The 15,843-nt window shown below is 39.3% G+C and overlaps 1 protein-coding gene across 2 annotated transcripts in view; it reads left to right on the top strand.

Annotated features, from left to right (window-relative positions):
- The window catches only part of RIC1 (RIC1 homolog, RAB6A GEF complex partner 1), a 45,276-nt gene that overhangs the window by 20,669 nt on the left and 8,764 nt on the right, over positions 1 to 15,843 (top strand). The window contains exons 4-18 of one of the 2 annotated variants that reach the window (XM_053466047.1): positions 2,042 to 2,149; positions 2,601 to 2,743; positions 3,617 to 3,750; positions 7,278 to 7,369; positions 8,047 to 8,135; positions 9,017 to 9,161; positions 9,532 to 9,580; positions 10,209 to 10,361; positions 10,945 to 11,148; positions 12,846 to 12,884; positions 13,597 to 13,707; positions 14,047 to 14,136; positions 14,264 to 14,424; positions 14,877 to 15,015; positions 15,233 to 15,349. In XM_053466047.1, the coding sequence (XP_053322022.1) occupies positions 2,042 to 2,149; positions 2,601 to 2,743; positions 3,617 to 3,750; positions 7,278 to 7,369; positions 8,047 to 8,135; positions 9,017 to 9,161; positions 9,532 to 9,580; positions 10,209 to 10,361; positions 10,945 to 11,148; positions 12,846 to 12,884; positions 13,597 to 13,707; positions 14,047 to 14,136; positions 14,264 to 14,424; positions 14,877 to 15,015; positions 15,233 to 15,349 (1,774 nt within the window). Of the gene's footprint in view, positions 1 to 2,041; positions 2,150 to 2,600; positions 2,744 to 3,616; positions 3,751 to 7,274; positions 7,370 to 8,046; positions 8,136 to 9,016; positions 9,162 to 9,531; positions 9,581 to 10,208; positions 10,362 to 10,944; positions 11,149 to 12,845; positions 12,885 to 13,596; positions 13,708 to 14,046; positions 14,137 to 14,263; positions 14,425 to 14,876; positions 15,016 to 15,232; positions 15,350 to 15,843 lie in introns of both variants that reach the window. The other variant, XM_053466037.1, reaches the window with a different exon arrangement.

The raw sequence follows: 15,843 nt of genomic DNA, 5'->3' as shown, positions 1-15,843 counted from the left end.
AGTTGAATTGAAACTTTGGCTATAGAGATTTTTGAAATTGATGGTATGACTAATACTGCTTGGGCTTGGATGCTCATGGATACTCAGACCCATGTAGCCCTTAAGGTCCAACCACCCCTCTTGTCTCTTCTCAGTGCTCACCCTATACAACTTCTATAACGAGCTTATAACCACTATATGTTATTCAGAATAAAAGTTCTGATGTATACTCGCCTTGTAGCTTCCCTCAATACACACACGTTTTAGTGAATTCAGGATCACTCCGTCCCCTGTGACTGTGTTACAGTTAATGATTGAGATTAAGGATTTGAAGTAAGTTTTGCCCTTGTGTACCCTAGACAACTGTGAGAGCAATGGTGAGAAAGATGAAGAGGGCCATCCACTGCCCCCATTTTTCGCGTGGGCTAAAGTGGAAGAGGAAGGGCACAATCTGGCACCTGTTCAATCATCTTACCCCTTGTTATATTCTGATCCTCCAATAGATTTTGCTCGGTGAGCTCGATGAGATTACACATAAAATGTATAGAATAGCTTGAGTTCCCTACACAGTTAATGGCATGCAGCTATGTGATATTTAGAGAAACTGGGCATAGTTCATAGAAACACTGGAAAGATAAACAAATGATTTTCTTCACATTTTCATGAGAACAGTCTGTCTCTTTTAAAAAGCCTTTCTATTTCTTTTCGACTGATGAAAGCATTCCCAGAACAGCTCCAGTCACGGAAAGAAAAACACTTGTAGATGTGTGCACTCCCCACGTATGCGATGAAGCGGACTGCTGGACTAGACTGTGTTTCTGTTGCGGACACAGTGTTTAATGTACCCAATTCCTTTTGAGATTTACAAGTCTTAACATCCAAACCGGCAGCCTCGGCTATAAAATGATTCACCCCCTGAGATGGTCGCAGAAATAGGTTTAAAGTACTGCAGCCAGGAAGCATACTGAAGTACACCTGCTGCACGTACTCTGTATCCAAGAACACTTCCTTTACGTAAGGGCAGGCAGAGGGAGGAGGAAAAAGGAGACCGGAGTCTGTCTCCACAACTTAATATACATTTTACATAAAATAAGGCTGGTGTAGTCCTTTTTGTAAGATTTGTTTAATAATTCTCTTGACTAGGTCACCCGTTTGGCTGCTGTCCATCTTTACCCTTTAATGCGTATAATCGCACAGCATCCTCTTTAAATTGATTTCTCACCGCTGCATATTGAGGGGTTCAGAAAGATATTTCTCTCTTTTCCACTCCCGGCTCATTGGTTTGCAGGAGATATGTTTGGCCGTCCAAACTTGCTTGCACCTAAAAGTGGTGCAAGCAAATAGACCCTGTAGGACACTGTCTGCTTTATTTTTTTACATACAGGCTAAATATGAGGGACCTTCTAACAAGCTTTCGTACAGTAATTTGCATTGCAGTATTTCCCAAACTCTACTTATTTTATACATATGTATATTTTATACATATTTTCTTCAATAGTGAGCATGATCCCTTAATTTTGTTTTACCTCTGACTAGTTCTAGCAAGCTAATTCTTTGAAATTGATGGACATGCCTGCACTTGTAAATACAAACGTTTGTTATATTTCACATATATACAGAAACGTATCTTAAGGATACATATATGAACCAGCTGTCAGAATTGGCCAATTTCCATCAAATTCCCCTTGTACGTCTTTTTCTATGCTTGCCATATGACTACCGCTAGCACTTTTTATTAACTGTGTTTACTCCACCATTTTTTTTTCCTGAGGTATGGTATATTCTGTGGGATATGTCCTTTTAACCAATACATATTGCTACAACTAGGAAATATTTTATCATAGTATTAAATTAATATAAATAGTAGAATATACAGGCGTAGAACTCCAGAGAGCAGCTCCCCAATGATATACAGCTGCCGCCATTTATAAATAAATATTTTTTATGGTCTACTTGTGTGTCTGTGAGATATAGAATTCCTACCATAAGTTTGTGTCATCTTTTTCTGTTCTCATTTGTCAGATTGTTTATTAATGTATGTTTTTTTTGTTTGTTTGTTTAGAGGGAGTCCTCACATAAAGTTGTTGCCACATTACAAAGAAGAACAATGTGCTCCAGCATTAAATTTAGAGACCAAAAAGGTTCTGGATTTACAAGCATCCATCACAAGGTATGGATTACAGTCTCACACCGAAACGTTTCAAATGGCGGCTAAACATCATTTCTGCCCTTTACACGGTTGTGCTTTAAAGAATTGTCACTGTGTCTATGTTGTTTCACCAATGGAGATGGATTATGTTGTTGGGTTTGCTAAAGGAAAATGCTCGTGCTTAGCCAATGGCAATTTTCATGAGGGTTTTGAGTTTAATACAGCACGTTTTTAATAATATTTTACTTTTATTACATTTTGCAGTTCAAATCATTGTCATAACTTCTAACTCAAATAAACAAAGCAGACAAAATCCACAACAGATGCAGAGATCTCCATTAGCACAAACACTAGCCAGGCTTTGAGATCTTTGGTAAATTGATATGATTGAGCTCTTATCCAAATATTGGTATTGCCTGGAATTTAGTGCCTGTTTTTAAAGCCCATTTTCTGGTACATTTTTCTCCTCCAGCATCCAGTCTATGATGGAGCATCTCCTCGTGGCCACTGAAGATGGCCTACTACACCTTGTACACTGGGAAGGCATGACAAATGGCAGGAAAGCCATTAACCTCAGTACAATACCATTTTCAGTTGACTTTCAGCCATCTAGAGGTAATCTGATTTATTGCTATGTGGTTTTTATGTGTTGTAAATTATGTAAAGAATCTTGTATAATACTTTGCGTCTAGAGTGTTTGAGTTGTTTGCACCCCCTCGTGTGTAGGAGTACCATGGACAACCTCTAAATTATGTCCAAAACTTCTGCTGTAAAAGTTTCCATTGTTTTATATATTCAGAACCACAAAATGTGGTTTCTACACTTTTTTTTATGGTTTACAAACAAAAGAAATTGGAAACAAACACTCAAGGATTAACCGTTCATCATTGTTGTTGCTTATAGTTCCAGCTCTACATAGTTTTCCCGATTTTGTCTTGTACTGCTATACATTTTATCGATGTCCACCTTCACCATGAGGTATCGGCGGTGTTGCTCCTAGATCTTTTGTGGTTGCACAGCTTGCCCGTTGATAGTGTTCCCTTAATGCACTTTAATTCAACATGGTATTTTCATATTAATGATGCAACACTGCATGCACTGAAATCCAAAAAAAGGTGCAAAGAAGGTACACACATAGTATAATTAAATATGGAGGATATATATTTGTCAGCATGGGATTTTCTAAGATTATTTCAGTCTTTGAATAGTTTCAAAGAGTAAGTGTTACAAAAACACCATGCAGTTTTTTTGTACATGCCCATTGGCCTTGAATTCTCACTGTAGATGGACGCAGCTATTTTGATATATTATGTAGGTAGCTTAAATGGTATTTAAATGGTCTTATTTATTTTCATTCTACCCTACTGTGACAGTGCTACCAAATCTACTGACGGCACATAAATACATGTAATGTCCCTTAAGTTTGCTTTAAGGAATACCCGTTTAATGGCTCATTGAGTGCTATTTGTTTGGTTTTTTTTCCCACAGGTTCATTCTTGGATTTTGGTGATGTGTTTATCAGAGACATGGAGTACTGTGTAACACTCGATGGATTTGCTGTTGTGTTTAACGATGGACGCGTTGGTTTCATCACGCCGCTATCCAGCCATCTCACGTCCGATGTAGGTGTTGCCATCGGTTTTTATAACTCTTGTTCTGCTAGCGAGGCATGTTCTGTTTTGTGTAGATCCCGATATGCATTCCTTTTCTGCATGTTTGCGGGATGATAGTAGCGGGTTGAAACAAAACTTGATAATGGTGACAAAAATGATTTTGGAACTGAGAATTGCATTGAAATGACAAACTGATAGTGTTCAGGATGTTTTGAAGGAAGACCAAAATCCACGTGCGTTCAGTTTGTCATCTCCACTATGACTAGAATCTTATTTTTGTTTGTCAGATGCTGCCTTTGGAAATGTTAGTATTAACCCCTTAAGGACAATAGGGGTTATTACTCGTAGTATATTGTGGGACAATGGCTATTTTAACATTTTTCGGTGTTACTGTTTAGCTGTGATTTTCTTCTTTCTCATTTCATGCTCCCACACATATTATATATTGTTTTTTTCAGGACAAACAGGGCTTTCTTTAGATACCATTAATTTTATCATATCATCTAATTTACTATAAAAAAATGATAAAATATGGGGATTTTTTGTTAAAAAATTACTTTTTCTCACTTTTTAAACAAAAAACTTTTACTCATCTGCAAAAACGAATGAAAAAACCTGCTAAATAGATTCTACTATTTGTCCTGAGTTTAGAAATACCCAATGTTTTTATGTTTTTTTGCTTTTTTCTGCACGTTATGGGGCAATAAGTACAGGTAGCGTTTTGCTATTTCAAAACCTTTTTTTCCAAATCTGGTAATTCTTCCCCCCATGTGCCATTTCGGGTATCTTTGAAGCCGGCCAATGCAATTTACCCCATCAAGTCATATATTTTTAAAAACTAGACACCCCAAGGTATTTCACATGCTGGTAATTTAACCCTTTCCATGCACTAATTTTACCACCAGCCTTTGTGAAACTTTATGGTAGTAAATTTTTTTGTATTTTTTTCACACACGTTGTACTTCAGGTATAAATTTATCGCTCCTGGTATATGTCCCTGTCAAACAACACCCCAATATGTGTTCAGTAACATCTCCTGAGCGCAGTGATACCCCACATGCATGGGTTTGTTGGGTTATTTGGGAGGTAAAAGGCCGCCTTTGTGAGGTGTGTATTTTTTGGCCATTCAGACATCTGATCCTACTGCCCCCATGTCCCATATTTGGGACACCTTTGAACCCGGCCAATTCAATTTACCCCATCCACTCATGCATTTTTTAATACGAGACACCCTATGGGCATTTGCAATGCCAATATTTTAACTCTTTCCATGCTGGAATTTTTGTAAAGATAAAGAATTTTAGGACTTGCTTATTAATTTTTTTTTTTTTTTTTTTGGTGACAGTGGGGATTTTTATATGTTACCATATTATTTTTATTTTTTTAAACATTTTTTAAATTTTATTTTTTTTAAATTTTTTAAAAAAATTTTTTATTTTTTTTTACTAATCACTCATTAGTGAGCTGGGCTCCATTGACCTTGCATGGTTGGATGCAGTACCTGCATTCAACCTGCAGGAGGAGCTCGAGAGTTCACAAGAGGGTCTGGATAGACCCTCTGAACTCAGATCTATTGTTAATGCCATCCTGTGAATGACGGCAACGTCATTCACAGGATGGCACTTGTGGTTGCTCCTCGGAGCAATCACAAGGCGATCGGGGGTCGGGGGGTAGTGTTGCTGATATGCCTCGATACTGAGGCATGTCAGTAACACCATTTATGCTTAGGAAGCGATTCCGATCGCTTCCTAAGCTGTTTTAGCCGGGCGCCGCCGCGATCTTTCATGATCGGTGCGGCGGCGGCCATTTTTCTTCCGGGGAGGGCTGCCGAGGGCTGCCCTCCCCGGATCCACGGTCAGCCTCACTTGGGAGGCTTCCGTGGATGCTGCAAAGCCGCCGATCGCGGCGAAAACGCCGCGATCGCGGCGATGCAGCTAGTTAACGGCAGCCCGTACATGTACGGGCATTGTCGTTAACCCCTTGCACGGCAACCCCGTACATGTACGTGGATTGTCGTTAAGGGGTTAAGAAAAGCTGACCGTACTTACAGTACGGGATAAATCACATGCATGTGGCCGTATGGTACAGTTTCTCAGCGTGTATTGTTCTCCTGGATAGACGTGGGTGCAGTGAAATGTAAAGCACGCTCTGTTGGTGGCCCCCCCCGGACGGTTGATCAACAGTGTATAAATCATAAAGGTCATAAATCTACTACATGTCAGTATATCTTTATTTCAGTATGCCAAAAACACTTATGCATATTAGTGATACTTCACTTTTGAAATAGTAGAACATAACACGGGCAAAAAACATTTACATGTCTCCAAAAGGTCCAGTAGTTGGTCTTTTGTAAGAATATTCTTGCGTATTCAGTTGGAACATGATTGAAGAGTTACACGTGTGACCAAAATGGCCATAATTGAATGATTAGCTTGTGCGTGTTGCTATGCAAAGAAATCTTAAGGAAAGCTGTATGGATTGACAAAATAAAATATAACAACAAGGCTGCTCTGAAAGATGCTTCGTGGTTAACTCAATAAAGCGACAGAAGAGCTGCAGTTTTAAGATAGAGAAAGTTCTGGGACTACAGGAATTCTGCACTTATTCTCGGCCAGCTCGCTTCGTGTACCAAGCAGGGTCGGCCCTTCGTAATGCATGGTGACGTCGGCGAGTTTAAACTTAAAGTGTCCTGCATGTTCATCTTCCAAAGCCTGTCTGCGGGTACAGATTTTATCTTAACAAATCCAGGAAGATATAATGGCCGCGAGTGATCTCGAAGTACAGTGAAATAAATAAGCAGCATGCTAGTATTCCCAATTCTTTTTTTTCTTTTTTTTTTTTTTTCCTTTCCCTTCCCTGGCTTACGTTTACATAGAAGTGGCCTTTGAGTTCTATGCCACGTAGAAAACAAACTACTCCTAATTTTTTTTTTTTTTTTTTTTTTTTTATCCAACCATGTCACAGAAGTATTTGTTTTAGCAAACAAAACCCAGTGGAAAGTGCACAACTGTTTACAAAGGATCATGTCTTTGAAAATAAAGCTGACTTTATACAGCCTTGGTTGTCTGCTGAGCGATTGTGGCATTGTGCCATTATTGTGATATATTTCAATCTTTCCGCCGAGTCCTGACATCACAGGGCGGCAGCATATCCCTGCAAGCTTTTCTTACATAATCGCAGACATTCCAGCGATGCGTTCAAACAATTGGGGATTAATTGTTTCATTCAGCAAATTCTTGGCACAGCAGTTGCCCTGTTTTCTGTGAATTTTATTGTGTTGCTGTGCTGTGGGATATCCCGTATTTTGTGTGTATTTTAGGAAGCTCTTTTAATGCCAAAATGCTGACTTTTCAATGCAATTGGAACTCTGCATATGAGCTGCCTGCGTGACATTTTATAACCTTAAAGTTGATTTCAGAATTCATATTTCCAGTCTTCAATCTTGAACAACCTAAACAATGCAAATAATGTTTTTATTGTCGGTATGTACTGGAGGGACATTGCTCTCACTCTGCAATGTGTTTTTCTTTTAGCAGCAGATCCATGGGGTTTGGGCTCCGGATGTCACCGATGGCACGTGCGTGGCCGTGAACAGCAAATACAGGCTGATGGCGTTTGGTTGTGCCAGGTATGTATCCGTTTGGCTTATCCATAACCGTGGGGTTGTATTGATCATGTTTGCCAACGCTGGTCCCTAATGATGGTAATTTAGCTGCTCATCAATGGGTGAATGGATAGGCATAACTATCATTGACATTTTGGATGAGTGTTTTTTGCTCTGGTTTGAGAGGCTTGCTTCATAGTTCATTTAGCCAGGGCTGGAACATCGCTCCAGAGATTGCTGGATTGGCTCCAGTTTCATAATCATGAGAGCTGAACATCAGAATAACACGTGCCATATATTCCCAAATGTAATTTTGTTGTTGCTCTTGAAAAGCAGTTTCAAGAAAGGATCCGTGTGAAACTAAAATTACATAGTGAATAAGGTGGGGAACAGGCACATGTCAGACGAGAATAAACCATTGCAAAATACCCTTAACATATTCATGTAGGTGAAACAAAACCTCCATCAACATGATTCCCAAATCTGCATCAAAGGAATAAAAAACTATTTGTAAGCTCTCTATATATATATATTTGTGAGTGTGTAAGTGTTTTTAATGAAATGTCAATCTTTCATGTACATTACTAAAATATGTTAATGGAACATTATCGTGCTGGCTAACTACTGACCTGATGCTGCAATTAACCTGATTATTGATGAGCATCTGTTTGTGAGCAAGTCTCCTTATCTCTTCCTGACAGTGGCTCTGTTCTCGTGTACACAATAGATAACACAACTGGTGCAATGCAGCTTTCTCATAAATTGGAGCTCACCCCAAAACAGTACCCAGGTAAGGCTTTTGTTGTTACTGTGCGTTAGATTACTCTCCTCGTTCCATATTGTCTTGTAAAGTTCTTTTGGCTACAGCAAGTTGAAAAAAAGTTAAAAAGCCTAGTGATGGATTAACAAAGGGACGAAAGGGACATTTGCCACAAGCCCCTGATGGCAAGGGACCCCCACTTGTTCCATACTTGTCATTTATATATTTGACTACTCTGCTCAGCAAAAACAGTTTGTTTCGTGGCCTCAGAGTTTTGGGAGCCCACTTGGCCAGGGGATTCCTTGTCATGCGCCAAGAACATTTGCAGAGACACTGACTGCATTGCTAGAGCATGGTCGCTGATGGCAGCTCGTCTCCTGCCATATGACAGGATCGGGCAGTCAGAAGGTTTCTTCGTAGGCTCTTTACTTGGATCCATGTTCATGGACATAGGTGTGTATGTATTGATGTTGGGCTATCTGTGTTGGAAAGCATGCGGTTGTGACTGCCACTATGATATAAATAGATTTCTTTTTATAATATACTATTTCTCTTAACTCTCATTCAGCTATGTGGGAACTTGATGTGTGATTGAAAAACTGACATAGATATATTTACACTAAAGCCAAACGTTCCTCTATGTGCTATAATGCATCATGCTCTGAGAGCGAGAGATGAGGAAAGAAAGTTGGTTCTCTTGTGTATAGGACCCACTAGAGCCATGTCATCAAATTAGCGTTAAATTCTAAGTTACTCTGCTAAAGTAAATGGCCTAAACGCAGTGTTTAAGATCATAGACCACCACGGTGATGTTATGTCTCCCTAGGTCCCTTATTTCTTCGTGTATTTTAAATAATTTTGTATCTTTCTCTGTTAAGCCCTGGAACAGCAATGTTTTAATCTCCCTCTAGATATCTGGAACAAAACCGGGGCGGTGAAGTTGATAAGATGGTCACCCGATTGTAGCGTGGTCATGGTGACTTGGGAGTATGGAGGCCTGTCCTTATGGAGTGTTTTTGGGGCACATCTGATCTGTACTTTAGGAGGAGATTTTGCGTAAGTAACTTCACCCGGCAATACGAAGTCCCTGCTTGGGGCATAATAAATCTGTGAGAGGACTAATTTGATTTTCAATGGGGAAGAACATATATCACTCTCTGACATTATGGCGCTGTTACTTGTTTTTAACTGTAAACGCCATTTTATGTCCAGAATTGAATGGTGTTTTGTAAAGATTTTACTCAAAGTAGGAGCTGACTGTGTGGCTATGGAAGTGGAGAGTGGTAGGAGAGTTAAAGCACTTTGGAATTAAGGCTGTCATAATATTACTGATATATTTTTAGAATTCCTGTAAATGATTTTTATGATATAATACTATATGGTGTTATCTCTATACTAAAATCTCTAAAATATTGCCTTTTTTCAGCTACAGAGCTGACGGTACCAAGAAAGAAACTCTTAAAATCAGCTCTATGGTAAGCCTTTTCATTGACTTTTTTTTGTTTTAATTTGTATTGTATGCTAGATTTTAAATGAAGTTTATTCCGCCAATATGTATAGATTGGAGGAGAGAAGAGAGTGGATGTGATAGAAATTGAATTGAATAAAATATATAAAGGGATTTCACAAAGTTAAGGAAGGACGTGTATCGCACAGGAGGAGAACAGGAGGTCATATGCGAAAACTAGATGATCAGAGACTTTAAGATGTAGCCTAAGGAAGTTTTACTTTACCGACAGGGTGGAAGTTAAGTGGAATAGCCTCCCAACTGAAGTGGCGAAGGCTTATATTGGTTGATGAATATAAACACGCATGGGCTAGGCAGAGGGCCGTTCTAAATCTTAAGAGACCAGGTACTTTGTAAAGGTCTTTACAGCCAGGAAAACTGGCAGACTGAGTTGGGCTAAATGTTTTTATCTGCTGTCAAATTCTATGTTTCTAATGTTTTTGTGAGTATCCCTGTATTCATGAGCTTCAAAAGCAGTTTCATATACAGTATAATGATTCTTTTGTATCAGGTACTGTGTTCACTGCAGCTTCATGAAATGTTTTATGTTAGAAGATTACAAATAAATTATATGTATTTACTTGTCTCCCTTACAGAGCTGGGGTACTGAAGGTTACCACTTGTGGGCGATCGCAACAGATTCCTCTCATGCCGGTGGCCATGGAACAAATGACAAAGCCGTACCTCAGCAGGCTGGAATACTCCAGTTTCAGTTCATCAAGAGTGCACTCACTGTGAACCCGTGCATGGTAAGTGTCCCCAAAGAAGTGGCCACATCCGGTGCATGCTTCATTAACGGTTGTTAGCCAAGAACGTAAAGACACTAAGTGGATGATTTCTAATCATCATGACAAACTTTCAAGTATTTTTTTCTGATTTAAACAATTATGTCTAAGCCAGAATTATTGTTTTTATGTTATACAGGACATGTCAAAGCAGCTGCAAATGCAGAAAATGTTTTGAAGCATATGATAAAAATATGAACAGGTTACTATTACAGTCCTTGTTGGAGTCTGTACAGGAGGGTTTGGATCCTGTCTAACACTTTTTTTTTTTTTTTTTTTTTTTAGGGCAATACCCACCATAGTAACTGTAATAACTAAAGTATAGTGGTGCTATAATGTATTCCTGGGTTTTACAGGGGTACTCACCATCCATAGGTCTGCTATATGAGAAGCTAGTACCATCACCTAGTGTTTGAAGTCCAGCTAGGAAAGGCAACACACAACTGTAGCAAACGCTTGGCTCACTCAGTTAATTATATTTTGTTGTAATTCTGCAAAATAATGACAAGGATTTATGTTTTGTCTAATTCTTCATTTCCCTTTCCAGAGTAACCAAGAACAGGTTCTTCTTCAAGGAGAAGATCGTTTGTATTTAAACTGTGGGGATGCAACTCAGACACAAACTTCAAGGAGCCCTTCATCACACACTGAACATAAGCCCCTACGTGAAAGGAGTCCTTTTCCTGGAGGGGCTGCAGATTCTCAGGGCTTAAGCACTTTACTAGGACACAGACACTGGCATGTCGTACAGGTAGCCTCCATTGCCAAACTCTGAATGTGTAGTGTAAGCAATAGGGAAAGCAACGCAATTTTCCTTTTGTTAGAGAGCCGTAGTCCGAATGCCACATAAATCACGTACAGTTAGTAAATGCTTGTCTTCCAGTTATACAATTACTGAAATTTGGCTAGCTGAAGGTGTATTTCAAAAATGTGTTTTACCAATAGTCAAAAAGTAGATTTGCACATCAATATCGCCAGCCGTAAAGCCAAATACATTACAGTATTTATCAAGGTTAATGATCTGTCATACTTGGATCACAGTTGTACTATTAAGAAGTATATGCTTAATTTAAATACTACTACTTCTTGTGCTCCCCCCCCCAACATTTTAATTGTCTTTATTGGGACACCTGATTTGGGGGGTGTTGCAAGGTTACTGTTGTTGATTCTGGAGTGCGTTGGAGGCATGGTCACTAGCCGGCTTACCCGAATAGCCATCCTGTGATGCTAATGTGATCAGGAGGCCACATGGGAGCCACAACGGAGGTCTGTTCTGCATCAGGACGTACCTATTTTGATTTTTATAGCTCCCTGGTCAGGTCAGGGGCGATCAGAGTAACTTTCTAACTGGCCCTGGCTCCCCTGCTGCCTGGAAAAACCTGAAAATTGTGAGTGTCCCACAAAAACCAGGACTATTAGGGGCCATGTTAGAATGTTTTGTAACTTTCAACACTTCTGAAATAAACACTTATTTGTATAATATAACATAATATAACATAAGTGTATGTGAAGTAAACTAAAAAACCAAACGTTTTTGTGCCCAATTATATCTGTTGGGGCTGATATAGTTGCGTGTGCATAGTTTCCATTGGGACAAGGAGTTTTACGCAATTGCACAGCTGTGTAAATAGTATCTCTAATGTACTAACTGGAGCTTCAAAGCTTCTGCCGGTGCACATAAGATAATGGCGTGTTCATAACTGCTTTACTTCTATATGAATAGACGGCTCTCCAAGGTTTTCAAAGAGATTTCAGTGTCTTCTGGTTCTAGTTATTGCATTGGAGCAGAATACAGATACGTTGTTTTGCAGATTCACTTTATTTTCAGGTGATACACATCACTTAAAGGTGCTCCGGCCATCATATGTTCTTAAATATATATGATCGCTGAGTGTCCCCTTCAAGTTTATAATTTTTTGTTTGTTTGTTTTTCTTCAGAATCTTCTTTATGCATTTGCTTCGTTTCCCAGCCCCCTTAACATTTTTATTGGTGAGGCTACATAGATGCACTTGATTCACACTAAAACCAAGTGTTCCCAAGTAAATTCTATCAAGTTGACATGACAGTATTGCAGTCATAGCAGTTTCTGTGCATGGTGTATAACTGTTGCCTGTCTGCTATCATTTGTTTTATTCAACTGTAAAGGGCTGTCTAATATGTTTATGTGGGGTAGGGTTATAATACATAGCTGTATAGCAGCATACTGTGATGGTGATATGTGAAACTGGCGTTTTCCATGGATCTCGGATAGCTTGGAAATGTTTGAATTATGCATGCCATCGGCCTTCTGTGTAATCGCCAGGCTTACGGACAGTTTTCCGCTATGAATAAATAAAAGCACGTGTGACACTTAAAACCCATTGGTACTTGGCATTATGCCATACGTCCAATCTTACTTTTTATTGTACTAATAAGATATTTAACCTTTTGCTTTCTTCCCTCTTTAGATACATAGCACCTACCTGGAGAGTAACTGGCCAATCAGGGTAAGTTTTTCATTGTGACAATGTGCGATATAAATTATGGGTGGGTGATAAATGAACTGCTGATTGGAAAAAGAAAGTGGCTTAGTGCCAAATGAGAGAGAGAATTTATATAATGAACCACTAATCTTCCTCTTGTTCTGAGGGGAGTCCTTCTGTCTAGTCTAGGCTTCTTGATTATGTGAAATGTTAGGATATGAGATTGCATCCCAGAGCTCAGCCTTGCTGAAAATATACTGCTGAGGTCTGCACAGACCTCTGTTGTGTAAATGGGCTGGTTTCAGGGGAGGTCATGGATATACCCCAGTTGGCCCAGTAGGATGACCAGCCACTGCTAATGTGGGACTTGGCCTGCTACCCTACACATAGTCAACTGGTTCTGCAGTTACCACGGTTGCTTGTCTACCTTTGTATATGTTAGGGCTACAAAGACAAGCTGGAACAAATCTCGCGGTGTGCATAATCATCCGCTATGTTTAATGAGACAGAGCTTGAGTTTGTGATGACATGTATTGTTAGGCCCAGCACATGAGGGAGAGGTTTCTGGGCTGGGTGATCTGTACACTGGGACTGAAGATACAGGGTAACACGTTTTCCCGTGACTAGTCTCTAGCCCTTTGTTCTTATTTTCTGTGCTGTCATTCTCCTAAGCTAAATAATTATTTGGTGTTAACGTTGACACTATCCTGTTTGTAAAAGCAATTTCTTTTTCCAGTACTCTGCTATCGACAAGGGTGGCCAGAATGTTGCAGTTGTTGGAAAATTTGGCTTTGCACATTACTCCTTGCTTACCAAGAAATGGAAGCTTTTTGGAAATATTACTCAGGTAAACCTTTTTAAATTATTTTTGAAAGCACACTGATGGGTTGTTAGCAGGGTAAACTTTAATGTTTTTGCAAAACATGTACGACCAGTACATATGGAAGTGCTGGAACACTTTGCAGCCGTGTTTCTACAGCCGTGTAATGAGTATCACTGTATCTATTAAAAGACAAACTTCCCTTTAATGCAGCAGGTATATGTATCTAATCAATTAACTGTGACTGATCAGTGACCTTATGAGTCCTGCAATTCCACAGAGCCTTTCTGAGACTAGATTTCTAGGAAGTTTGATTCTTTAAGGAATAAATGGACTCATTGTTATTCTAATCCATCTTCGATACAGGAGCAGAATATGATGGTGACTGGGGGATTGGCCTGGTGGAATAACTTCATTGTACTGGCCTGTTACAATATAAGTGATCATCAAGAAGAGGTAACGAGAATGATCTGCATCAAAACCAGATGTTATTGCTATTCTTGTGCTGTTGGGTGGCACTTGAATTTTTGTAATTGTGTGTTTTGTTTTTTTTTTCTTCCTTCTTATAAATTGTTACCTACAGCTGCGAGTCTACCTACGCACGTCCAACTTGGACAATGCCTTTGCACATGTCACCAAAGTTCAACAAGAAACATTGCTGCTCAGTATGTTCAGAGATATAGTGATCCTGTTCCGTGCAGACTGCTCGATCTGCCTATATAGTATTGAAAGACTGAAAGAAGGGTGAGTCTATTCTTCCAGCAACACACTGACATCAAAGATATCATTAAATGTCAAACTTGAGATGCTTCCATGAGAGTCATTCTTATATGTCACAAAATCTTTATTCTTGCCTCCCGGCACGTAGCAGAAATATCATGTCGTAGTCACAGGTTTATGTTGTGTTTTTGTTTCCTTTCTCCATACAATACCACACTAAGCTTCCAGAGGATTGTGTGGGAAAGGTGATCTCGTGTTAAGCAGTTTGAATAAATGCCATTTGTTTCTTGCAATTGTAATGATTGCGTAAAACTAAAATTATAGACCAAGACAGTGACAGAGAACCCAAAGGTTAATCTTGATAACGCCTAAGTGTGCTATTCATTAGACCCATTGAGATGAAGGATTTTTTTTGGCCATTCTAAGATGTTGAAATATGCATAACTGAGGTTTTTCTTTGTCTTTATTCCATATAGTCCTAATCCTACAGCATGTTTACAAGTCCTACAGGAGGTGTCCATGTCCCGTTACATTCCCCACCCATCACTTGTAGTGTCTGTTACACTGACATCGGTGAGGACTGAGACTGGCATCTCCTTAAAAGTGCCACAACAGGTATGGGGGTCTCATACTTTTGTAATAGAAAAAATGACAGTAAAAGAGACAGGTTTTAAGTTTTACTCTTCTGTATTCATACACAAAGCAGATATAAAATGAACATCTAATATTAACAGTGTAATACTGTTTTATTTTTTAAGTATCGTTAAAGCACCCAGGTAGCTCACACTTGATATAATATCTGTAGCTATCTGTGCTTTATCTGTTGTTCCAGGCATGTGATGCCGAAAGCATTATGCTGAATCTGGCAGGTCAACTGATAATGCTGCAGAGAGATCGATCAGGACCTCAAATCCGAGAGAAAGACACAAGGTCCCATCAACACAAGCTAGTAAGTGACAACTGGGGCTTACTCGGCAGTGGGAGAACTTGACTAGTTGTAGACTAGCTATGTGATCTCAAAGAAATCTTGCAGGAATTACTCTTTAGAGGGCGTTCTAGGAGAAGAAACCTTATGTCCTGCCTTTTTAGTGAAAAATAAAAAGAATTGTTTACTCGGCAATATTTTAATCTCATGTTTAATTTATTGAGCAGGTAAAAAGTAACCATGTTACACTATGATATACACTAAACGTAGGGGACTCCGCACTCTCTCATAGACACGAGAAATATCCCAGATTGAAAAGGGAAAGACCAATAGAACAATTCCATCAAGTAGTACAATTATAACAGGAATTTCAATTGTGAGGTATGGTGAGTCTCCTAGGGAAGAGCCACCTATGTGTCAGATAACTTTTAGAACTTTATCCAAAAATGGGGTAATTCATGGACAGCGCCACCAAATGTGTGAAGAAGCCCAGCATGCCGCACGGTACCTTTAGCAGT

The sequence above is a fragment of the Spea bombifrons genome, chromosome 1, assembly GCF_027358695.1.
Source record: "Spea bombifrons isolate aSpeBom1 chromosome 1, aSpeBom1.2.pri, whole genome shotgun sequence".
Lineage (NCBI taxonomy): Eukaryota > Metazoa > Chordata > Amphibia > Anura > Pelobatidae > Spea > Spea bombifrons.
Note: the sequence above shows the minus strand (reverse complement) of the source record. Positions and strands in the feature narration are given on the sequence as shown.